This window comes from Anarhichas minor, unplaced genomic scaffold (assembly GCF_050575085.1).
Source record: "Anarhichas minor isolate MPS153535 unplaced genomic scaffold, ASM5057508v1 ptg000066l, whole genome shotgun sequence".
Taxonomy (NCBI): domain Eukaryota; kingdom Metazoa; phylum Chordata; class Actinopteri; order Perciformes; family Anarhichadidae; genus Anarhichas; species Anarhichas minor.
This window is the reverse complement of record NW_027466512.1, coordinates 880,918-906,500: the sequence shown is the minus strand read 5'-3', so window position 1 is coordinate 906,500 and position 25,583 is coordinate 880,918. Positions and strand designations below refer to the sequence as shown.

Sequence of the window (25,583 nt, the reverse complement as noted above, 5' to 3'; positions counted from 1 at the left end):
TCCTAGATAAGTCTGCTTCATAGTCTCCTAGAGAAGTCTGCTTCATAGTCTCCTAGAGAGGTCTGCTTCATGGTCTCCTAGAGAGGTCTGCTTCATGGTCTCCTAGAGAGGTCTGCTTCATGGTCTCCTAGAGAGGTCTGCTTCATGGTCTCCTAGAGAAGTCTGCTTCATAGTCTCCTAGAGAAGTCTGCTTCATGGTCTCCTAGAGAGGTCTGCTTCATAGTCTCCTAGATAAGTCTGCTTCATAGTCTCCTAGAGAAGTCTGCTTCATAGTCTCCTAGAGAGGTCTGCTTCATGGTCTCCTAGAGAGGTCTGCTTCATGGTCTCCTAGAGAGGTCTGCTTCATGGTCTCCTAGAGAGGTCTGCTTCATGGTCTCCTAGAGAAGTCTGCTTCATAGTCTCCTAGAGAAGTCTGCTTCATGGTCTCCTAGAGGTCACAGGTCAGCTGCTTCATGGTCTCCTAGAGAGGTCTGCTTCATGGTCTCCTAGAGAGGTCTGCTTCATAGTCTCCTAGAGAGGTCTGCTTCATAGTCTCCTAGAAAAGTCTGCTTCATGGTCTCCTAGAGAGGTCTGCTTCATGGTCTCCTAGAGAGGTCTGCTTCATGGTCTACAGAGGTCTGCTTCATGGTCTCCTAGAGAGGTCTGCTTCATGGTCTCCTACAGAGGTCTGCTTCATAGTCTCCTAGAGAGGTCTGCTTCATGGTCTCCTAGAGAGGTCTGCTTCATAGTCTCCTAGAGAGGTCTGCTTCATAGTCTCCTAGAGAAGTCTGCTTCATGGTCTCCTAGAGAGGTCTGCTTCATGGTCTCCTACAGAGGTCTGCTTCATAGTCTCCTAGAGAGGTCTGCTTCATGGTCTCCTACAGAGGTCTGCTTCATAGTCTCCTAGAGAGGTCTGCTTCATAGTCTCCTAGAGAGGTCTGCTTCATAGTCTCCTAGAGAAGTCTGCTTCATGGTCTCCTAGAGAGGTCTGCTTCATGGTCTCCTAGAGAGGTCTGCTTCATGGTCTCCTAGAGAGGTCTGCTTCATGGTCTCATACAGAGGTCTGCTTCATGGTCTCCTAGAGAGGTCTGCTTCATAGTCTCCTAGAGAAGTCACAGGTCAGCTGCTTCATGGTCTCCTAGAGAGGTCTGCTTCATGGTCTCCTAGAGAGGTCTGCTTCATAGTCTCCTAGAGAAGTCTGCTTCATGGTCTCCTAGAGAGGGCACAGGTCAGCTGCTTCATGGTCTCCTAGAGAGGTCTGCTTCATGGTCTCCGAGAGAGGTCTGCTTCATGGTCTCCTACAGAGGTCTGCTTCATAGTCTCCTAGAGAGGTCTGCTTCATGGTCTCCTAGAGAGGTCTGCTTCATAGTCTCCTAGAGAGGTCTGCTTTATAGTCTCCTAGAGAAGTCTGCTTCATGGTCTCCTAGAGAGGTCTGCTTCATGGTCTCCTAGAGAGGTCTGCTTCATGGTCTCCTAGAGAGGTCTGCTTCATAGTCTCCTAGAGAGGTCTGCTTCATAGTCTCCTAGAGAAGTCTGCTTCATGGTCTCCTAGAGAGGTCTGCTTCATGGTCTCCTAGAGAGGTCTGCTTCATGGTCTCCTAGAGAGGTCTGCTTCATGGTCTCATACAGAGGTCTGCTTCATGGTCTCCTAGAGAGGTCTGCTTCATGGTCTCCTAGAGAGGTCTGCTTCATAGTCTCCTAGAGAAGTCACAGGTCAGCTGCTTCATGGTCTCCTAGAGAGGTCTGCTTCATGGTCTCCTAGAGAGGTCTGCTTCATAGTCTCCTAGAGAAGTCTGCTTCATGGTCTCCTAGAGAGGTCACAGGTCAGCTGCTTCATGGTCTCCTAGAGAGGTCTGCTTCATGGTCTCCGAAAGAGGTCTGCTTCATGGTCTCCTACAGAGGTCTGCTTCATAGTGTCCGAGAGAGGTCTGCTTTATAGTCTCCTAGAGAAGTCTGCTTCATGGTCTCCTAGAGAGGTCTGCTTCATGGTCTCCTAGAGAGGTCTGCTTCATGGTCTCCTAGAGAGGTCTGCTTCATAGTCTCCTAGAGAGGTCTGCTTCATAGTCTCCTAGAGAAGTCTGCTTCATGGTCTCCTAGAGAGGTCTGCTTCATGGTCTCCTAGAGAGGTCTGCTTCATAGTCTCCTAGAGAAGTCACAGGTCAGCTGCTTCATGGTCTCCTAGAGAGGTCTGCATCATAGTCTCCTAGAGAAGTCTGCTTCATGGTCTCCTAGAGAGGTCACAGGTCAGCTGCTTCATGGTCTCCTAGAGAGGTCTGCTTCATGGTCTCCGAGAGAGGTCTGCTTCATGGTCTCCTACAGAGGTCTGCTTCATAGTCTCCTAGAGAGGTCTGCTTCATGGTCTCCTAGAGAGGTCTGCTTCATAGTCTCCTAGAGAGGTCTGCTTTATAGTCTCCTAGAGAAGTCTGCTTCATGGTCTCCTAGAGAGGTCTGCTTCATGGTCTCCTAGAGAGGTCTGCTTCATGGTCTCCTAGAGAGGTCTGCTTCATGGTCTCCTACAGAGGTCTGCTTCATGGTCTCCTAGAGAGGTCTGCTTCATGGTCTCCTAGAGAGGTCTGCTTCATAGTCTCCTAGAGAAGTCTGCTTCATGGTCTCCTAGAGAGGTCACAGGTCAGCTGCTTCATGGTCTCCTAGAGAAGTCTGCTTCATGGTCTCCTAGAGAGGTCACAGGTCAGCTGCTTCATGGTCTCCTAGAGAGGTCTGCTTCATGGTCTCCTAGAGAGGTCTGCTTCATGGTCTCCTAGAGAGGTCTGCTTCATGGTCTCCTACAGAGGTCTGCTTCATAGTCTCCTAGAGAGGTCTGCTTCATGGTCTCCTAGAGAGGTCTGCTTCATAGTCTCCTAGAGAGGTCTGCTTCATAGTCTCCTAGAGAAGTCTGCTTCATGGTCTCCTAGAGAGGTCTGCTTCATGGTCTCCTATAGAGGTCTGCTTCATGGTCTCCGACAGATGTCTGCTTCATAGTCTCCTACAGAGGTCTGCTTCATGGTCTCCTACAGAGGTCTGCTTCATGGTCTCCTAGAGAGGTCTGATTCATGGTCTCCTAGAGAGGTGTGCTTCATGGTCTCCTAGAGAGGTCTGCTTCATAGTCTCCTAGAGAGGTCTGCTTCATGGTCTCCTATAGAGGTCTGCTTCATGGTCTCCTAGAGAGGTCTGCTTCATAGTCTCCTAGAGAGGTCTGCTTCATGGTCTCCTAGAGAGGTCTGCTTCATGGTCTCCTAGAGAGGTCACAGGTCAGCTGCTTCATGGTCTCCTAGAGAGGTCTGCTTCATGATCTCCTAGAGAGGTCTGCTTCATAGTCTCCTAGAGAAGTCTGCTTCATGGTCTCCTAGAGAGGTCACAGGTCAGCTGCTTCATGGTCTCCTAGAGAAGTCTGTTTCATGGTCTCCTAGAGAGGTCACAGGTCAGCTGCTTCATGGTCTCCTAGAGAGATCTGCTTCATGGTCTCCTAGAGAGGTCTGCTTCATGGTCTCCTACAGAGGTCTGCTTCATAGTCTCCTAGAGAGGTCTGCTTCATGGTCTCCTAGAGAGGTCTGCTTCATAGTCTCCTAGAGAGGTCTGCTTCATAGTCTCCTAGAGAAGTCTGCTTCATGGTCTCCTAGAGAGGTCTGCTTCATGGTCTCCTAGAGAGGTCTGCTTCATGGTCTCCTAGAGAGGTCTGCTTCATGGTCTCCTACAGAGGTCTGCTTCATGGTCTCCGACAGAGGTCTGCTTCATGGTCTCCTAGAGAGGTCTGCTTCATGGTCTCCTAGAGAGGTCTGCTTCATGGTCTCCTAGAGAGGTCTGCTTCATGGTCTCCTAGAGAAGTCTGCTTCATAGTCTCCTAGAGAGGTCTGCTTCATGGTCTCCTAGAGAGGTCTGCTTCATGGTCTCCTAGAGAGGTCTGCTTCATGGTCTCCTAGAGAGGTCTGCTTCATAGTCTCCTAGAGAGGTCTGCTTCATGGTCTCCTAGAGAGGTCTGCTTCATAGTCTCCTAGAGAAGTCTGCTTCATGGTCTCCTAGAGAGGTCACAGGTCAGCTGCTTCATGGTCTCCTAGAGAGGTCTGCTTCATGGTCTCCTAGAGAGGTCTGCTTCATGGTCTCCTACAGAGGTCTGCTTCATAGTCTCCTAGAGAGGTCTGCTTCATGGTCTCCTAGAGAGGTCTGCTTCATAGTCTCCTGGAGAGGTCTGCTTCATAGTCTCCTAGAGAAGTCTGCTTCATGGTCTCCTAGAGAGGTCTGCTTCATGGTCTCCTAGAGAGGTCTGCTTCATGGTCTCCTACAGAGGTCTGCTTCATGGTCTCCTACAGAGGTCTGCTTCATGGTCTCCGACAGAGGTCTGCTTCATAGTCTCCTACAGAGGTCTGCTTTATGGTCTCCTACAGAGGTCTGCTTCATGGTCTCCTAGAGAGGTCTGCTTCATGGTCTCCTAGAGAGGTCTGCTTCATGGTCTCCTAGAGAGGTCTGCTTCATGGTCTCCTAGAGAGGTCTGCTTCATAGTCTCCTAGAGAAGTCACAGGTCAGCTGCTTCATGGTCTCCTAGAGAGGTCTGCTTCATGGTCTCCTAGAGAGGTCTGCTTCATAGTCTCCTAGAGAAGTCTGCTTCATGGTCTCCTAGAGAGGTCACAGGTCAGCTGCTTCATGGTCTCCTATAGAAGTCTGCTTCATGGTCTCCTAGAGAGGTCACAGGTCAGCTGCTTCATGGTCTCCTAGAGAGGTCTGCTTCATGGTCTCCTACAGAGGTCTGCTTCATAGTCTCCTAGAGAAGTCTGCTTCATGGTCTCCAAGAGAGGTCACAGGTCAGCTGCTTCATGGTCTCCTAGAGAAGTCTGCTTCATGGTCTCCTAGAGAGGTCACAGGTCAGCTGCTTCATGGTCACCTAGAGAGGTCTGCTTCATGGTCTCCTAGAGAGGTCTGCTTCATGGTCTCCTAGAGAGGTCTGCTTCATGGTCTCCTACAGAGGTCTGCTTCATGGTCTCCTAGAGAGGTCTGCTTCATAGTCTCCTAGAGAAGTCACAGGTCAGCTGCTTCATGGTCTCCTAGAGAGGTCTGCATCATAGTCTCCTAGAGAAGTCTGCTTCATGGTCTCCTAGAGAGGTCACAGGTCAGCTGCTTCATGGTCTCCTAGAGAGGTCTGCTTCATGGTCTCCGAGAGAGGTCTGCTTCATGGTCTCCTACAGAGGTCTGCTTCATAGTCTCCTAGAGAGGTCTGCTTCATGGTCTCCTAGAGAGGTCTGCTTCATAGTCTCCTAGAGAGGTCTGCTTTATAGTCTCCTAGAGAAGTCTGCTTCATGGTCTCCTAGAGAGGTCTGCTTCATGGTCTCCTAGAGAGGTCTGCTTCATGGTCTCCTAGAGAGGTCTGCTTCATGGTCTCCTACAGAGGTCTGCTTCATGGTCTCCTAGAGAGGTCTGCTTCATGGTCTCCTAGAGAGGTCTGCTTCATAGTCTCCTGGAGAAGTCTGCTTCATGGTCTCCTAGAGAGGTCACAGGTCAGCTGCTTCATGGTCTCCTAGAGAAGTCTGCTTCATGGTCTCCTAGAGAGGTCACAGGTCAGCTGGTTCATGGTCTCCTAGAGAGGTCTGCTTCATGGTCTCCTAGAGAGGTCTGCTTCATGGTCTCCTAGAGAGGTCTGCTTCATGGTCTCCTACAGAGGTCTGCTTCATAGTCTCCTAGAGAGGTCTGCTTCATGGTCTCCTAGAGAGGTCTGCTTCATAGTCTCCTAGAGAGGTCTGCTTCATAGTCTCCTAGAGAAGTCTGCTTCATGGTCTCCTAGAGAGGTCTGCTTCATGGTCTCCTATAGAGGTCTGCTTCATGGTCTCCGACAGATGTCTGCTTCATAGTCTCCTACAGAGGTCTGCTTCATGGTCTCCTACAGAGGTCTGCTTCATGGTCTCCTAGAGAGGTCTGATTCATGGTCTCCTAGAGAGGTGTGCTTCATGGTCTCCTAGAGAGGTCTGCTTCATAGTCTCCTAGAGAGGTCTGCTTCATGGTCTCCTATAGAGGTCTGCTTCATGGTCTCCTAGAGAGGTCTGCTTCATAGTCTCCTAGAGAGGTCTGCTTCATGGTCTCCTAGAGAGGTCTGCTTCATGGTCTCCTAGAGAGGTCACAGGTCAGCTGCTTCATGGTCTCCTAGAGAGGTCTGCTTCATGATCTCCTAGAGAGGTCTGCTTCATAGTCTCCTAGAGAGGTCACAGGTCAGCTGCTTCATGGTCTCCTAGAGAAGTCTGCTTCATGGTCTCCTAGAGAGGTCACAGGTCAGCTGCTTCATGGTCTCCTAGAGAGGTCTGCTTCATGGTCTCCTAGAGAGGTCTGCTTCATGGTCTCCTAGAGAGGTCTGCTTCATGGTCTCCTACAGAGGTCTGCTTCATAGTCTCCTAGAGAGGTCTGCTTCATAGTCTCCTAGAGAGGTCTGCTTCATAGTCTCCTAGAGAGGTCTGCTTCATGGTCTCCTAGAGAGGTCTGCTTCATGGTCTCCTAGAGAGGTCTGCTTCATGGTCTCCTACAGAGGTCTGCTTCATGGTCTCCGACAGAGGTCTGCTTCATGGTCTCCTAGAGAGGTCTGCTTCATGGTCTCCTAGAGAGGTCTGCTTCATGGTCTCCTAGAGAGGTCTGCTTCATGGTCTCCTAGAGAGGTCTGCTTCATGGTCTCCTAGAGAAGTCTGCTTCATAGTCTCCTAGAGAGGTCTGCTTCATGGTCTCCTACAGAGGTCTGCTTCATGGTCTCCTAGAGAGGTCTGCTTCATAGTCTCCTAGAGAGGTCTGCTTCATGGTCTCCTAGAGAGGTCTGCTTCATAGTCTCCTAGAGAAGTCTGCTTCATGGTCTCCTAGAGAGGTCACAGGTCAGCTGCTTCATGGTCTCCTAGAGAGGTCTGCTTCATGGTCTCCTAGAGAGGTCTGCTTCATGGTCTCCTACAGAGGTCTGCTTCATAGTCTCCTAGAGAGGTCTGCTTCATGGTCTCCTAGAGAGGTCTGCTTCATAGTCTCCTGGAGAGGTCTGCTTCATAGTCTCCTAGAGAAGTCTGCTTCATGGTCTCCTAGAGAGGTCTGCTTCATGGTCTCCTACAGAGGTCTGCTTCATGGTCTCCTACAGAGGTCTGCTTCATGGTCTCCGACAGAGGTCTGCTTCATAGTCTCCTACAGAGGTCTGCTTTATGGTCTCCTACAGAGGTCTGCTTCATGGTCTCCTAGAGAGGTCTGCTTCATGGTCTCCTAGAGAGGTCTGCTTCATGGTCTCCTAGAGAGGTCTGCTTCATGGTCTCCTAGAGAGGTCTGCTTCATAGTCTCCTAGAGAAGTCACAGGTCAGCTGCTTCATGGTCTCCTAGAGAGGTCTGCTTCATGGTCTCCTAGAGAGGTCTGCTTCATAGTCTCCTAGAGAAGTCTGCTTCATGGTCTCCTAGAGAGGTCACAGGTCAGCTGCTTCATGGTCTCCTATAGAAGTCTGCTTCATGGTCTCCTAGAGAGGTCACAGGTCAGCTGCTTCATGGTCTCCTAGAGAGGTCTGCTTCATGGTCTCCTACAGAGGTCTGCTTCATAGTCTCCTAGAGAGGTCTGCTTCATGGTCTCCTAGAGAGGTCTGCTTCATAGTCTCCTAGAGAGGTCTGCTTCATAGTCTCCTAGAGAAGTCTGCTTCATGGTCTCCTAGAGAGGTCTGCTTCATGGTCTCCTAGAGAGGTCTGCTTCATGGTCTCCTAGAGAGGTCTGCTTCATGGTCTCCTACAGAGGTCTGCTTCATGGTCTCCTAGAGAGGTCTGCTTCATGGTCTCCTAGAGAGGTCTGCTTCATAGTCTCCTAGAGAAGTCTGCTTCATGGTCTCCTAGAGAGGTCTGCTTCATGGTCTCCTAGAGAGGTCTGCTTCATGGTCTCCTAGAGAGGTCTGCTTCATGGTCTCCTAGAGAGGTCTGCTTCATGGTCTCCTACAGAGGTCTGCTTCATGGTCTCCTAGAGAGGTCTGCTTCATGGTCTCCTAGAGAGGTCTGCTTCATAGTCTCCTAGAGAAGTCTGCTTCATGGTCTCCTAGAGAGGTCACACGTCAGCTGCTTCATGGTCTCCTAGAGAGGTCACAGGTCAACAGGTTACCTGTAACTCAGGAACTGACAGCACCGACTCCTCTGAAGCCGATGACATCATTTCCTCCTCATCTTCATCCTGCGTGAGGTCATCAAAATCCTCCTCTTCGTCCTCGCCCGGTCGGTCCTGATCTTCATCCTTTTCCTTCTCTCCATCCTCGTCCCTCTGTCCTCCTCCCCCCCTGTCCTCCATCTGTCCCTCCTCCTCCTCCTCCTCCTCCTCCTCCTCCCCTCCCCCGCCTGCTTCCTCTTCTCCACCGCCTCCTCCTGCACCTCCCACCTCTCTCCCCTCTTCCTCCTCTCCACCAGTGTTTTCTCCTCCGTTCAAACTGGCCACACCCAGAGCAGTCCAGTTCTCCTCCTCCTCCTCCTCCTCCTCGTCTCCTGCACAGGACGACGGAGGACTCCGACCAATAGGAAGGCAGGACTGGATAATGTCTACACACACTGGGTGGGCGGGGACTGCATGCACAGCAGCCAATGGGGCGGCCCCAGAGTCAGGAGGCGGAGCAACAGCAGGGGAGCCAGAGAGTAACGTCACACCTGGAGGAGGAAGGGAGAGGAAGCCGATTGGCTGCACGTCCACCTGTCTGCCTGCTGCTGTCTTCGACTGTCTCGCTGTCTGCCCGTCCACCGGCGAGTCCACCGCCTGTCTGTCTGCCGGGGCTTTGGCGAGCGGCAGCAGAGATGCATTGTGGGCCAAAGTGAAGAGACGTCTGTGTGGGGGTGGAGGCAGATGGGCCGACTTCTTGAGCCAGTGGGGGTGGAGCCTCAGGGTGCATCCAACGGGGAGGGAGGGGGGGTAACAGGTGGAGGTGTGTCGAGTCTTCTGGATGATCAGCTGACTGTTCTGCAGGTGAGAACCAAAAGAGAACCACAGTTAGTAAAGTCTACGGAGACTGTAGAACTGAAAACTATTCTGTCATTTTTCCAAACAAGTTGCTCTCATTCACCATTTTTGGTCAAAACGTAGGAAACGTTGTGCCGGTCGCAGACATGTGTCTCTGGAATCCAACAGACTTACACATTTAGCTGAGGGAGCCTGAAAGCACCATGAACTCCAACCAACTGCTCCATTAGACTCCATGTTAAATCTGACCACTAATTTCTCAAAGAAAGCAGACGGTACCAGTTTACATCCTCTGAAACAGAGGGTCAAAGCAACTCTCTGGTGTTGACCTGTCAATCAGCGTGTAGCCCCGCCCTAAAGCATCCCCTGCTTTATGGTCTGTTTGACTCTAAATGGACCATAATGTACTAAATGAACATCATGCTGTATTGAAGAAGACTTGCAACTAGAGATTGAGACCATAAACTCATGTTTACAATGTTTACTGAGGTAATAAATCAAAAGAGAAGTAGAGTCATTTTCTCATAGACTTCTATACAACCAGAGGAGTCGCCCCCTGGTGGACACCAGAGAGAATGCAGCTTCAACACTTGAATTAGAATTAGTCCGTCCAACCTTGAGCCAGTTGGGCATGTTGGCGGTGTTTCTGTCCACCGGGGGGCGCCAGTCTCCAGGCTCAACTCTGCTGCAGGCGAGCGGCAGCGGGGGGGCAAACGTCTGCATCAGAAAAGTCTGAAAAAACCATGACGAGAAGACAAAACTTTTAACCCCAACTGTCCGACTGCAGAGGACATGGTCACAGCTGCTGCTGATGTCAGTCAGTGTGTATGATGATGTCAGTGATGTCACAGCGATGTCACCTTGATGACGTTGCCGTGTGGTGCTCTTGGGCCGCTCATCTCTCTGATGTGTTTCCTGAAGTTCCATCGAGTCTTACAGAGCAGGTAGGAGCTGATCAGCTGGTCCGACTGGATCGTCCCCTCGAAGTGCTTCAGACCCAGAACGATCAGCCTGCACAGAGGCATGATGGGAAACGTTGTTATTGTACAATACATATGTCTGTATACTCAGTGGTACTCCGTCAGGGCCTGCAGGGCCTTCTCTGCTGGCCTAAACAGAATCACAAAGTTATATCTATTTTATAATTTAATAATGTTTCTTAAATACACTACATGTATTATAATTTATATAAATATTGTTCCCATTATCTTATGTTCTCATTGCACAGCTCCTGTCTTCCTCAGTTGCTCTGCTTCCAGTGCAGCTTGTTTTAAGTAGAGCTTTTATCCAATCAGATTTCACCTCTGTGTCTCTAGGTAAGAACAGAGGCCTGCAGACTCACAAGTGAATCCATGTGCAGTTTAAGTGAATGGGGACGATATTGTTGATTGTCATAGTGTTCAACCAATCAGATCTTTAGTTTGACATGTTGGGCGTATTCTTTGACGTGCCAAAGCCTGCTAGCTGGCCTACAAGTACGTCAGCATTAACGTGCGCCGTGATTGGTCAGTGGTCCAGCGTGACTGTTGTGAAGCAGAAGCAGCTAACAGAACTTAGTAGTAGTTATGCTGCGTTCACACCAAACGCGGCGCGAATTATTCGCGCGAGTAGATTACATACAAAGTCTATGCACAGACACGATGAGACTGGCGCAGCGCAAATTTGCGATGGCGCGGCGCGATTGACGCAAATTCGCGGCGCGATGGACGGATCAAACGGCAAATCGCCCCAAACGTGCGAGTTGAAATTTTTCAACTTCGGCGAAATATTCGCGTTACGCCCCGGTGCGATAGCCTATCAGCGTTGAGTTGTTGAGTTGCTCCTCCCGTCATCACTGACGTCCTGCCGTTGTTGAATCAGGAAATAAATCCTGTAGCCGTCTGTGTTCACCCAGAGCTCTACGATACCTCATATCAATAGAGACCGGACCAAACTATGTGTATAAATGTGTGTGTGTAAACCATATGGTACAAACAATGAATAGACGCTGCCGTATTTACGTCTACATGACGTTATTGACTGTTGGTGGAGCTGCTACAATGTTAGCATAGCACCGATCCATCAGAGCTCAATTGAGAAGACAAGTAGCCTACAAATCTGCATCATTACGTAGTTATTTCGGAGTCCCTTTTTGTCGGTTTATTGCCGTTAAATCACAGCCAGATCAGTTTATGTTGTGTTCACACAGCTGTAGTAAACGGCGACCTGTGGCTCACTAGACACAGTGAATACAGCTCGATAAAATCCACAGAGCTCCTCTGGACAATGTTCTGAACCAGACATGACGGCGTTTAGTTTCCCGGGATATCTGTGACTTCCACAACACGTACTAAGCAGAACTAGGTTATTCTTTTCATGGTTAATGGCGGACAGTTGAACGGGTTTCAGGGCGATAAGCCACGCCCCCTCTCCGGCGCGTCCAGCGCGAATGAACACAAATAGTCCCCGGCGAGACCGGCGGCGCGATTCACGCGTTTGGTGTGAACACGGCATAAGAGTTCAAGTTGAGCCAGCATTTTGCTTGGGGCCTTTCTCGATACCCAAGTTCACAAGTACGGACTTGTGAACTTTTGGAGTATGGACTTGGAGTCTGGACTCCAAGTCCATACTCCAAAAGTTCACAAGTCCAGAGAACGCAGTAGGGACAATTGGAACAGCAGCTTACTTGATGACATCACCACCTCAGCTGGTCTTGCTAATGATTTAATCCGTTTTTTTACTGTAAAGTATTTTTACAATCAAACTAAATATGACAACCCTGCTGTTTTCATTTTCATTTAAAATAAAAAATGATATATTATTATATAAGTGTATTATATTATATACACATATATATATATACATACAATTATATTTATATGTGTATATATATATATATATATATATATATATATAAAATTGTATGTATATATATATGTATGTGGATCAGATCCGGATTGCTGTACTCTTTGCCGACGAGGAAAACGCTACAGAGACGTCAATACCAGCGGCAAGTTTCAAAAAGACTCGCCGAGATCAGGCTGTTCTAGGCGGGTAACATGAGCGCTGAGCCCCCGGTGCTGGTTTACTGCCGGTCCCGCTAGCAACACCTCACAACTCCGAAATCGTCGGAGCATATTTTTAAATCGGCTGAATCTTTACAAACCGACCACAGATTTGATGCTTTAACAACTAACTTCTCGCCTCAAAACATCCTAAAATTACTTTCTGTGACTTAACAACAGTAGTATTTAGAAAGTATTTAGAAAGTGTGATTTCTCCTCCGCCATTGTTTCCTGTTGCTGGTGCAAAATGCATTCTGGGATATTTGGCTGTCCCAAGTACAGACAAGTCACCTCCGATGCACCCGGTCAAATGGGCGGAGCGAGCCACATCCGGGCATTTGGACCATGCTTGGCTTAATGTGAACTTTGAATTGGAACAGTACTTGGGCTGAGACTGATGACGTTTCAAAAGTCCACAAGTACAGAGAAGTACGCATATTGAGAAAGGCCCTTGGTGTAGCTTTGTTTTTTTTAACACTCAATGGCTGAAGGAGGAGAAACGGATTTGGTGGCGGAGTTACTGACAACGCCTTTCTGGAGGACAGTTCAAGAAAAGCTGGACATCATATCAAAGAGTCGGCCAACCCCACAGCTAGCAGCTCTGACCCAGCCAGGAAAAGGATTTGTATCAACGGTATTTCTGGCTGACGGCATCGGAGAAGTGTTACACATTTTATGGCTAAGAATCATTTTATTTGCAACAGTCTTGGTGTTTGGAGCTGTTTGGAAATACGCTAACCTGAGGTGGCTAACAGCAACAAGACACCATAGCACGACAGGACACTTACAAGCTACGGTGCTTTTGAAAACGTTTGGAGAGACCCGATGTGGATCTACAACTCAACGAACACGTTCACAGGAGGACCTCTGGCTGGAACTGAAACGCACCGATGTTTTTTTAAAAATTTTAATTTATTAATCCCAGAAGGGCAAATTTAACTGCATTTGACCTATCCCTGGCTGCCAATGCCCACTGTATACAGTGCCAATGACAGGGAGCTGTTAGGGGTCAAGGGACACTTCGACACGTCCCAGTCAAGGATTGAACTGTTGACCCTGCGGTTACCAGACAACCCTCTTAACCCAGTGAGCCAGTCGCCCCAACCGTTCTGTACAACCGCGGTATTAAACTCTTTGTTAACAAAGAAAGGAGGATGGACTTTGTCTTTAAGTAAACAGCATGTGGTAAGTGAACTGCAGTAGCGTTTCTACTGTGTTCATTTATCTATGGTGTCGTTTTTATGATATGGTGAATATTGTTCCCTCTGATGTGAATAATATTTGAATGGCTCGTGCTCTTCAGTGTGCAGATGAATACGTGTTTTAGTGCTGCAGGTCTGCTGGATTGATTTGTTGCTTTGTTGTCATATAAATATATGTGACTGGTTGTTGTGAGTTTGTTCTTGTCATTGTGTTAATTACGTTGATTCTGACTATATGCATTGTACGTTAATGACACAGCATCCCGTCATGCGCGGGGTTATGGTCGGACATTTGATTCTCAGTTTGAGGTGTTGTTTTCCTTTACAAAGCAAGAATTATTGTCTGGAGAAATGGGGATTATGTGGCGATTGCTTTAGCCCTGTTTGAATCAGTAGGAACAGCTAAACGCTGTGGGGAGAGTGTAGCGTGTTTGCTGCTGTTGTTCTCCTGCTAAGCTAGTTTAGCATCGCGTGTAGAATGTTTTTCTTCCGGGGTCGGGGTGTCAGACAGCTGTCTGTTACGTCATGTGGGTTGCCAGTTTGAGCGCAGTGGCTCCACCGAAAACATATTTCCCACAATTTAAGCTTCTGCATTTTCCAAATGCACTAGTATTATTCAAACGTATTGTTCGGTTCGTAAGACTCGTACCGAACGGTTTAATATGAATACGTGATGTTACACTCCTAGAAACAAATAATAACCGTAGCTGTGGCGTCAAAATGAGGTTATTAGGAGGTGGCTCAACTGTAGTAGGAGAGCACTGAAGGCCCAGGTATAAAATGCACGGCCCACCACTGGTTTACAGTATATATATATATATGTGTATACTTTGTGTTTTAGTGTAGTGTACCCGTCTTCTCCTGCAGTGTAAACACTCCGGTGGTGTCGGGGGTGGATGGCGGGGTCCAGGCTGCAGACAGGAAGTAGTTCTGGGTACAGGAAGACGGAACGGGTGGCAAGCAGCCAGGCGGCGTCAGTGGGCAGCAGAGGGAAGGCGAGGCCTAAACAAAGCCAGAACCACAACTAGAACCAGAACCAGAACAAGCTGCTGGAACAACCAAACATTATCAGAAACATAAGATTTCCCTCCTTACTGTTGGTAGCAGGCGTCATCCTGGGGAGCCAGCGTCTGGAGGTAGCAGGAGGAGCAGAGACAGGAGGAGCAGGAGGAGGAGGAGGCTGCGCTCTCTGCTCCACCTCCTGAAGGAGATCCAGTGCCCCCTGCAGGTTACCCACTCTGAAACTGCTCGGGAGGAAAACCTCCTCCCGACGGCTGGCAAACTGCTGCAGCTCCTCCTGGAGGGACAAGAGGTGTTAGTAGTTACTAACCAGGCAGTGTTTGTGTTTACTAACCAGGTAGTGTTTGTGGTTACTAACCAGGTAGTGTTTGTGGTTACTAACCAGGTAGTGTTTGTGGTTACTAACCAGGTAGTGTTGTGTTTGCTAACCAGGCAGTGTTTGTGTTTTCTAAAAAGGTAGTGTTTGTGTTTACTAACCAGGTAGTGTTAGTGGTTACTAACCAGGTAGTGTTTGTGGTTACTAACCAGGTAGTGTTGTGGTTACTAACCAAGTAGTGTTTGTGGTTACTAACCAAGTAGTGTTTGTGGTTACTAACCAGGTAGTGTTGTGTTTGCTAACCAGGCAGTGTTTGTGTTTTCTAAAAAGGTAGTGTTTGTGTTTACTAACCAAGTAGTGTTGTGTTTACAAACCAGGTAGTGTTGTGGTTACTAACCAAGTAGTGTTTGTGGTTACTAACCAAGTAGTGTTGTGTTTACTAACCAGGTAGTGTTTGTGTTTACTAACCAAGTAGTGTTTGTGTTTACTAACCAGATAGTGTTAACTAACCAAGTAGTGTTTGTGTTTACTAACCAGGTAGTGTTTGTGTTTACTAACCAGGTAGTGTTTGTGGTTACTAACCAGGTAGTGTTAGTGTTTACTAACCAAGTAGTGTTTGTGGTTACTAACCAGGTAGTGTTTGTGTTTACTAACCAAGTAGTGTTTGTGGTTACTAACCAGGTAGTGTTTGTGGTTACTAACCAGGTAGTGTTGAGTTTACTAACCAGGTAGTGTTTGTGGTTACTAACCAGGTAGTGTTTGTGGTTACTAACCAAGTAGTGTTTGTGGTTACTAACAAGGTAGTGTTTGTGGTTACTAACCAGGTAGTGTTTGTGGTTACTAACCAGGTAGTGTTTGTGGTTACTAACCAAGTAGTGTTTGTGTTTACTAACCAGGTAGTGTTTGTGTTTACTAACCAGGTAGTGTTAACTAACCAAGTAGTGTTTGTGTTTACTAACCAGCTAGTGTTGTGTTTACTAACCAGGTAGTGTTGTGTTTACTAACCAGGTAGTGTTGTGTTTACTAACCAGGTAGTGTTTGTGTTTACTAACCAGGTAGTGTTTGTGTTTACTAACCAAATAGTGTTTGTGTTTACTAACCAGGTAGTGTTTGTGTTTACTAACCAGGTAGTGTTTGTGTTTACTAACCAGGTAGTGTTTGTGTTTACTAACCAGGTAGTGTTTGTGTTTACTAACCAGGTAGTGTTTGTGTTTACTAACCAGGTAGTGTTTGTGTTTACTAACCAGGTAGTGTTTGTGGTTACTAACCAGGTAGTGTTTGTGTTTACTAACCAGATAGTGTTAACGAACCAAGTAGTGTTTGTGGTTACTAACCAAGTAGTGTTTGTGGTTACTAACCAAGTAGTGTTTGTGGTTACTAACCAAGTAGTGTTTGTGGTTACTAACCAAGTAGTGTTTGTGGTTACTAACCAGGTAGTGTTTGTGGTTACTAACCAAGTAGTGTTTGTGGTTACTAACCAAGTAGTGTTTGTGGTTACTAACCAGGTAGTGTTGTGTTTACTAACCAGGTAGTGTTGTGTTTACTAACCAGGTAGTGTTTGTGGTTACTAACCAGGTAGTGTTTGTGGTTACTAACCAGGTAGTGTTAGTGTTTACTAACCAAGTAGTGTTTGTGGTTACTAACCAGGTAGTGTTTGTGTTTACTAACCAGATAGTGTTAACTAAGTAGTGTTTGTGTTTACTAACCAGATAGTGTTAACGAACCAAGTAGTGTTTGTGGTTACTAACCAAGTAGTGTTTGTGGTTACTAACCAGGTAGTGTTGTTTACTAACCAGGTAGTGTTGTGTTTACTAACCAGGTAGTGTTTGTGGTTACTAACCAGGTAGTGTTAGTGTTTACTAACCAAGTAGTGTTTGTGGTTACTAACCAGGTAGTGTTTGTGTTTACTAACCAGATAGTGTTAACTAAGTAGTGTTTGTGGTTACTAACCAGGTAGTGTTTGTGGTTACTAACCAGGTCGTGTTTGTGGTTACTAACCAGGTAGTGTTTGTGGTTACTAACCAAGAAGTGTTTGTGTTTACTAACCAAGTCGTGTTTGTGTTTACTAACCAGGTAGTGTTGTGTTTACTAACCAGGTAGTGTTTGTGTTTACTAACCAGGTAGTGTTTGTGGTTACTAACCAGGTAGTGTTTGTGGTTACTAACCAGGTAGTGTTGAGTTTACTAACCAGGTAGTGTTTGTGGTTACTAACCAGGTAGTGTTTGTGGTTACTAACCAAGTAGTGTTTGTGGTTACTAACCAGGTAGTGTTTGTGGTTACTAACCAGGTAGTGTTTGTGGTTACTAACCAGGTAGTGTTTGTGGTTACTAACCAAGTAGTGTTTGTGTTTACTAACCAGGTAGTGTTTGTGTTTACTAACCAGGTAGTGTTAACTAACCAAGTAGTGTTTGTGTTTACTAACCAGCTAGTGTTGTGTTTACTAACCAGGTAGTGTTGTGTTTACTAACCAGGTAGTGTTGTGTTTACTAACCAGGTAGTGTTTGTGTTTACTAACCAGGTAGTGTTTGTGTTTACTAACCAAATAGTGTTTGTGTTTACTAACCAGGTAGTGTTTGTGTTTACTAACCAGGTAGTGTTTGTGTTTACTAAACAGGTAGTGTTTGTGTTTACTAAACAGGTAGTGTTTGTGTTTACTAACCAGGTAGTGTTTGTGTTTACTAACCAGGTAGTGTTTGTGTTTACTAACCAGGTAGTGTTTGTGTTTACTAACCAGATAGTGTTAACGAACCAAGTAGTGTTTGTGGTTACTAACCAAGTAGTGTTTGTGGTTACTAACCAAGTAGTGTTTGTGGTTACTAACCAGGTAGTGTTTGTGGTTACTAACCAAGTAGTGTTTGTGGTTACTAACCAAGTAGTGTTTGTGGTTACTAACCAGGTAGTGTTGTGTTTACTAACCAGGTAGTGTTGTGTTTACTAACCAGGTAGTGTTGGTGCTTACTAACCAAGTAGTGTTTGTGGTTACTAACCAGGTAGTGTTTGTGTTTACTAACCAGATAGTGTTAACTAAGTAGTGTTTGTGTTTACTAACCAGATAGTGTTAACGAACCAAGTAGTGTTTGTGGTTACTAACCAAGTAGTGTTTGTGGTTACTAACCAGGTAGTGTTGTTTACTAACCAGGTAGTGTTGTGTTTACTAACCAGGTAGTGTTGTGTTTACTAACCAGGTAGTGTTTGTGGTTACTAACCAGGTAGTGTTAGTGTTTACTAACCAAGTAGTGTTTGTGGTTACTAACCAGGTAGTGTTTGTGTTTACTAACCAGATAGTGTTAACTAAGTAGTGTTTGTGGTTACTAACCAGGTAGTGTTTGTGGTTACTAACCAGGTCGTGTTTGTGGTTACTAACCAGGTAGTGTTTGTGGTTACTAACCAAGTAGTGTTTGTGTTTACTAACCAAGTCGTGTTTGTGTTTACTAGCCAGGTAGTGTTGTGTTTACTAACCAGGTAGTGTTTGTGTTTACTAACCAGGTAGTGTTTGTGGTTACTAACCAGGTAGTGTTTGTGGTTACTAACCAGGTCGTGTTTGTGGTTACTAACCAAGTAGTGTTTGTGGTTACTAACCAGGTAGTGTTTGTGTTTACTAACCAGATAGTGTTAACTAAGTAGTGTTTGTGTTTACTAACCAGATAGTGTTAACGAACCAAGTAGTGTTTGTGGTTACTAACCAAGTAGTGTTTGTGGTTACTAACCAGGTAGTGTTGTTTACTAACCAGGTAGTGTTGTGTTTACTAACCAGGTAGTGTTTGTGGTTACTAACCAGGTAGTGTTAGTGTTTACTAACCAAGTAGTGTTTGTGGTTACTAACCAGGTAGTGTTTGTGTTTACTAACCAGATAGTGTTAACTAAGTAGTGTTTGTGGTTACTAACCAGGTAGTGTTTGTGGTTACTAACCAGGTCGTGATTGTGGTTACTAACCAGGTAGTGTTTGTGGTTACTAACCAAGTAGTGTTTGTGTTTACTAACCAAGTCGTGTTTGTGTTTACTAACCAGGTAGTGTTGTGTTTACTAACCAGGTAGTGTTTGTGGTTACTAACCAGGTAGTGTTTGTGGTTACTAACCAGGTAGTGTTTGTGGTTACTAACCAGGTCGTGTTTGTGTTTACTAACCAAGTAGTGTTGTGTTTATTAACCAGGTAGTGTTTGTGTTTACTAACCAAGTAGTGTTTGTGTTTACTAACCAAGTAGTGTTTGTGTTTACTAACCAAGTAGTGTTTGTGTTTACTAACCAAGTAGTATTTGTGTTTACTAACCAAGTAGTGTTTGTGTTTACTAACCAAGTAGTGTTTGTGTTTACTAACCAGGTAGTGTTTGTGTTTACTAACCAAGTAGTGTTTGTGTTTACTAACCAGGTAGTGTTTGTGTTTACTAACCAGGTAGTGTTGTGGTTACTAACCAGGTAGTGTTTGTTTACTAACCAGGTAGTGTTGTGGTTACTAACCAGGTAGTGTTAGTGTTTACTAACCAAGTAGTGTTTGTGTTTACTAACCAAGTAGTGTTTGTGTTTACTAACCAGGTAGTGTTTGTGTTTACTAACCAGGTAGTGTTTGTGGTTACTAACCAGGTAGTGTTAGTGTTTACTAACCAAGTAGTGTTTGTGGTTACTAACCAGGTAGTGTTTGTGTTTACTAACCAAGTAGTGTTTGTGGTTACTAACCAGGTAGTGTTTGTGGTTACTAACCAGGTAGTGTTGAGTTTACTAACCAGGTAGTGTTTGTGGTTACTAACCAGGTAGTGTTTGTGGTTACTAACCAAGTAGTGTTTGTGGTTACTAACCAGGTAGTGTTTGTGGTTACTAACCAGGTAGTGTTTGTGGTTACTAACCAGGTAGTGTTTGTGGTTACTAACCAAGTAGTGTTTGTGTTTACTAACCAGGTAGTGTTTGTGTTTACTAACCAGGTAGTGTTAACTAACCAAGTAGTGTTTGTGTTTACTAACCAGCTAGTGTTGTGTTTACTAACCAGGTAGTGTTGTGTTTACTAACCAGGTAGTGTTGTGTTTACTAACCAGGTAGTGTTTGTGTTTACTAACCAGGTAGTGTTTGTGTTTACTAACCAAATAGTGTTTGTGTTTACTAACCAGGTAGTGTTTGTGTTTACTAACCAGGTAGTGTTTGTGTTTACTAAACAGGTAGTGTTTGTGTTTACTAACCAGGTAGTGTTTGTGTTTACTACCCAGGTAGTGTTTGTGTTTACTAACCAGGTAGTGTTTGTGGTTACTAACCAGGTAGTGTTTGTGTTTACTAACCAGATAGTGTTAACGAACCAAGTAGTGTTTGTGGTTACTAACCAAGTAGTGTTTGTGGTTACTAACCAAGTAGTGTTTGTGGTTACTAACCAGGTAGTGTTTGTGGTTACTAACCAAGTAGTGTTTGTGGTTACTAACCAAGTAGTGTTTGTGGTTACTAACCAGGTAGTGTTGTTTACTAACCAGGTAGTGTTGTGTTTACTAACCAGGTAGTGTTGGTGTTTACTAACCAAGTAGTGTTTGTGGTTACTAACCAGGTAGTGTTTGTGTTTACTAACCAGATAGTGTTAACTAAGTAGTGTTTGTGTTTACTAACCAGATAGTGTTAACGAACCAAGTAGTGTTTGTGTTTACTAACCAAGTAGTGTTTGTGTTTACTAACCAGGTAGTGTTTGTGTTTACTAACCAAGTAGTGTTTGTGTTTACTAACCAGGTAGTGTTTGTGTTTACTAACCAGGTAGTGTTGTGGTTACTAACCAGGTAGTGTTTGTTTACTAACCAGGTAGTGTTGTGGTTACTAACCAGGTAGTGTTAGTGTTTACTAACCAAGTAGTGTTTGTGTTTACTAACCAAGTAGTGTTTGTGTTTACTAACCAGGTAGTGTTTGTGTTTACTAACCAGGTAGTGTTTGTGGTTACTAACCAGGTAGTGTTAGTGTTTACTAACCAAGTAGTGTTTGTGGTTACTAACCAGGTAGTGTTTGTGTTTACTAACCAAGTAGTGTTTGTGGTTACTAACCAGGTAGTGTTTGTGGTTACTAACCAGGTAGTGTTGAGTTTACTAACCAGGTAGTGTTTGTGGTTACTAACCAGGTAGTGTTTGTGGTTACTAACCAAGTAGTGTTTGTGGTTACTAACCAGGTAGTGTTTGTGGTTACTAACCAGGTAGTGTTTGTGGTTACTAACCAGGTAGTGTTTGTGGTTACTAACCAAGTAGTGTTTGTGTTTACTAACCAGGTAGTGTTTGTGTTTACTAACCAGGTAGTGTTAACTAACCAAGTAGTGTTTGTGTTTACTAACCAGCTAGTGTTGTGTTTACTAACCAGGTAGTGTTGTGTTTACTAACCAGGTAGTGTTGTGTTTACTAACCAGGTAGTGTTTGTGTTTACTAACCAGGTAGTGTTTGTGTTTACTAACCAAATAGTGTTTGTGTTTACTAACCAGGTAGTGTTTGTGTTTACTAACCAGGTAGTGTTTGTGTTTACTAAACAGGTAGTGTTTGTGTTTACTAACCAGGTAGTGTTTGTGTTTACTACCCAGGTAGTGTTTGTGTTTACTAACCAGGTAGTGTTTGTGGTTACTAACCAGGTAGTGTTTGTGTTTACTAACCAGATAGTGTTAACGAACCAAGTAGTGTTTGTGGTTACTAACCAAGTAGTGTTTGTGGTTACTAACCAAGTAGTGTTTGTGGTTACTAACCAGGTAGTGTTTGTGGTTACTAACCAAGTAGTGTTTGTGGTTACTAACCAAGTAGTGTTTGTGGTTACTAACCAGGTAGTGTTGTTTACTAACCAGGTAGTGTTGTGTTTACTAACCAGGTAGTGTTGGTGTTTACTAACCAAGTAGTGTTTGTGGTTACTAACCAGGTAGTGTTTGTGTTTACTAACCAGATAGTGTTAACTAAGTAGTGTTTGTGTTTACTAACCAGATAGTGTTAACGAACCAAGTAGTGTTTGTGGTTACTAACCAAGTAGTGTTTGTGGTTACTAACCAGGTAGTGTTGTGTTTACTAACCAGGTAGTGTTGTGTTTACTAACCAGGTAGTGTTTGTGGTTACTAACCAGGTAGTGTTAGTGTTTACTAACCAAGTAGTGTTTGTGGTTACTAACCAGGTAGTGTTTGTGTTTACTAACCAGATAGTGTTAACTAAGTAGTGTTTGTGGTTACTAACCAGGTAGTGTTTGTGGTTACTAACCAGGTCGTGTTTGTGGTTACTAACCAGGTAGTGTTTGTGGTTACTAACCAAGTAGTGTTTGTGTTTACTAACCAAGTCGTGTTTGTGTTTACTAACCAGGTAGTGTTGTGTTTACTAACCAGGTAGTGTTTGTGTTTACTAACCAGGTAGTGTTTGTGGTTACTAACCAGGTAGTGTTTGTGGTTACTAACCAGGTCGTGTTTGTGTTTACTAACCAAGTAGTGTTGTGTTTACTAACCAGGTAGTGTTTGTGTTTACTAACCAGGTAGTGTTTGTGTTTACTAACCAAGTAGTGTTTGTGTTTACTAACCAAGTAGTATTTGTGTTTACTAACCAAGTAGTGTTTGTGTTTACTAACCAAGTAGTGTTTGTGTTTACTAACCAGGTAGTGTTTGTGTTTACTAACCAAGTAGTGTTTGTGTTTACTAACCAGGTAGTGTTTGTGTTTACTAACCAGGTAGTGTTGTGGTTACTAACCAGGTAGTGTTTGTGTTTACTAACCAGGTAGTGTTGTGGTTACTAACCAGGTAGTGTTAGTGTTTACTAACCAAGTAGTGTTTGTGTTTACTAACCAAGTAGTGTTTGTGTTTACTAACCAGGTAGTGTTGTGTTTACTAACCAGGAAATGTTGTGTTTACTAACCAGGTAGTGTTAACTAACCAAGTAGTGTTGTGTTTACTAACCAGATAGTGTTAACTAACCAGGTAGTGTTGTGTTTACTAACCAGGTAGTGTTGTGTTTACTAACCAGGTATTGTTGTTTACTAACCAGGTAGTGTTTGTGGTTACTAACCAGGTAGTGTTTGTGGTTACTAACCAAGTAGTGTTTGTGGTTACTAACCAAGTAGTGTTTGTGTTTACTAACCAGGTAGTGTTGTGTTTACTAACCAGGTAGTGTTTGTGTTTACTAACCAGGTAGTGTTTGTGGTTACTAACCAGGTAGTGTTAGTTTACTAACCAGGTAGTGTTTGTGTTTACTAACCAGGGCCCCGTTCCTCGTGGTTCAACTAAGTCGATCAAATGTCCTATTAGCAGCCTAAATGAACCCGATGATTGACATCAGGCTATCTGGGTTCCTCCAAGGCTGATCCTCTCAAACACTCGTTAATTTGACCCAGACGATCAGGATAATTGCGCGTGCCCGTCCTACTTCAAAAGGGGGAAGCGTCGATCACCGAAACCATGATTTTCTAACAGTACAATGTCAAATAAAGTCAAAGAAAGAGCCTCTTTTTACTCCGCTGACGAGCAGGAGATGATCATGAACGCATATGAGGAATTCAAGACCATAATCACGGCAAAATCTAACACCGCCACCGCTGCGAGGGCTAGACAAGAAGCACGCAGAATATCACAGACAAGTTAAATGCGTAAGTGTTGTAAATGTATCGGCTCATTTTAATGCCTCATCACCCCAATCAATCAGATATGTCTTTAAATGAGCTGCTGGCAGTAGGCTTAATGAATGCATCATCCAATGAGATCTATAGCGACAATAATGATCTCAACTCTTTCAGAATAAGATAAAAACAAGCACAAAGAGCATCTAACTGATACTCATTAATATGAGGATATATGTACTGTATGCCCTCATGTATCATGTACTATATATGTGTATATACATGTATGTGTAGATTACCATATAGAACTAGCAGTTTGAATCTGTGTGTGGGCGGATCAGTGTGTGTGTGTGTGTGTGTATTATTCATCATCAGACATTCAATCAACTGAAGCAGTGAAGATAAATAGTGTGATTCTCTCTGTTCTTATCATGAGTCCACCTTCATCATGTTCTACAGTAATGATATGCTGGTGTACTAATAACACTGTCATATCATTATGAGTGCTTTAACCCTCATGTATGCAACGCAGCCATCAAGAGGACATGGGAGCAAGTAAACACTAACACACACACACATTACTCAGAATGCTGAGTCAGTACAATATGTGCCATGGTGATGTAATGAACACATCCATGAGTTTATTAAGCGCCAAATAAACTTCACCAACAGCACGGCATGCAGCGGCTTTCCCCATGTTCTCCGCATCGCCGACACTGAACAACAATGTACCACTCGCAGAACAGCTCAAGGCTGCATCCAGTGTGTGAGAGTCAATGCTCGGCTGCAGCGTGTGGTGTTCAATGTATGCTCCAGAAGGTCTGTAAATAAATGATTCCTTGTGGGCAGAATGGATAGCGCTCGTATAGGAAGTCATCATGATGTGATAACGGATCTTGGCGATGTGGAAGAACTCTCTCCCTATAAAACGCTAATCTAACTAATATCCTCCTTCATCAGTGGATCTCTGAGGAAGGGAGCTGTACATTAATGCAATAGAGGCTTCTTAGTTTGCTCAGCTGCTTTAATGGATCACCGTGTGTCTCACTTTACATGCATTTCCGGAACTCCCGTATAAACCCCGGTAGATGCGCAAGCGCATTAGACTACCGTATATGACAGGAGCTGCCATGTTTTCCGGGGGAGTGGCAGCTTATCCAGCTACCTTCAGTTAGCCTGCGCTGGAGCAGCTTCAAGCTTATGGATGTGTTGCCATGGTGATTTTGCCAAACTTGCTTCGTGGAACCGAAAAGCCTGATCTACGTCATCTTATCCTGAAAAGTATCCGGCTAACTCAGTTAGCCACGTACGAGGAACGGGGCCCTGGTAGTGTTTGTGGTTACTAACCAGGTAGTGTTTAGTAATGCAGGTTTCGTGGTTCAGGGCGTCCACATGGCGACACAGCAGGTGAACCTGAGTCAGCAGCTGCACATGCTGGAAGAGAGAGAGACGGAAGCATTCTAGTCAACAAAAGGCTGAAGAGAATAGAGGACACTATGTGAGACACCAGAGGACACTATTGGGGGACACCAGAGGACACTATCCAGGGTAGGAAATTTACATATTTTTTTGGGGGCAATTTTTGCCCCCACTGACTGAGATCCAGGGCATTTTCAAATCATTGGGGGCACTTTTTGAAACTTGTGAAATAACATTTAATCTTTGTTCAAAATAATAAATATACTTATTTAGGCTTACAGTATATGAGCAATTGTCATCAAATGGCAATAATAAGACTATTAGGCAGTAGTCTACAGATTCAAAGTCTTTTCTTAGATTTTTTGAACAAAAAACAAACATAAATCAGACAATCATATTCAATTTATTCTTATTTCTTTGTGGTTATTTATTGTTATTATTACATTTTTTAAACAACTATTAACAATTATTAAGTCAACGATGCCTTGATTACATATACATCAGTCATTGTGTGGAATTATTGAGAAAGACATTTTTATAGCACCTTAAAATTTTAAAAAATGTGCCATTTGAAGGTACAAATTCAGTTCAGAGTTTTTACTTAGTAAAATATCTTAATTGACTGTCAGTCAGGTATTATTCATTAGCAACCCTCAAATCAAAGAATAAAGACACTTTACGCACAATTTAGGCGTATTTTCCCTTTAACTCACGAGATGCAGGTAGCATGTTTTATACTTAATGTGAATATAATTCATTTAATCTAATTTCCATTATGCAATATGTATACTTTGTTGGCATCTTATTCTGAAAACCGGATGTTCATCTGAAGAAACCGGATGTTGTCTCACGTTTCCGCTAACTTTGAAAGTCCTTCGCTCGCTCCCGATCTGTGCCGTTTGAATGAGTTTACCGTGAATGTCAGCATATAGGTGCACTAACATGTAAGTGTCTGCTGAGTTGACCACAGTCTCGCAGTCACAGGTCTGATGAAGAAGCGCTCCATTTATTTATTCGTTTACAAAGTTCGGGGGCATTTTTTGCCCCTCTCCTAGTGATATCAGGGGCAAAATGATATTTCTTAGGGGCAGTTTTGCCCTTTGCCCTCGTGTATTTCCGTCGCTGACACTATGTGAGACAGTAGAGGACTCTATTGGGGGACACCAGAGTACACTATG

General features: G+C 44.6%; 1 protein-coding gene across 16 annotated transcripts in view; it reads right to left on the bottom strand.

Moving 5' to 3' along the window:
- Positions 1–25,583, bottom strand: part of gon4lb (gon-4 like b) — a 49,107-nt gene that overhangs the window by 11,717 nt on the left and 11,807 nt on the right. For 15 of the 16 annotated variants that reach the window (XR_012947669.1, XR_012947668.1, XM_076078406.1 and 12 more), the window contains 6 exons: positions 24,334–24,420; positions 14,232–14,433; positions 13,988–14,138; positions 9,751–9,901; positions 9,506–9,622; positions 8,051–8,890 (listed from right to left, as the gene is read on the bottom strand). Coding sequence is in view for 14 of the 16 variants with exons in the window: in XM_076078406.1 (XP_075934521.1) it covers positions 8,051–8,890; positions 9,506–9,622; positions 9,751–9,901; positions 13,988–14,138; positions 14,232–14,433; positions 24,334–24,420 (1,548 nt within the window). In the remaining 2 variants the exon portion in view is untranslated. The remainder of the gene's footprint in view (positions 1–8,050; positions 8,891–9,505; positions 9,623–9,750; positions 9,902–13,987; positions 14,139–14,231; positions 14,434–24,333; positions 24,421–25,583) is intronic. The other variant, XM_076078412.1, reaches the window with a different exon arrangement.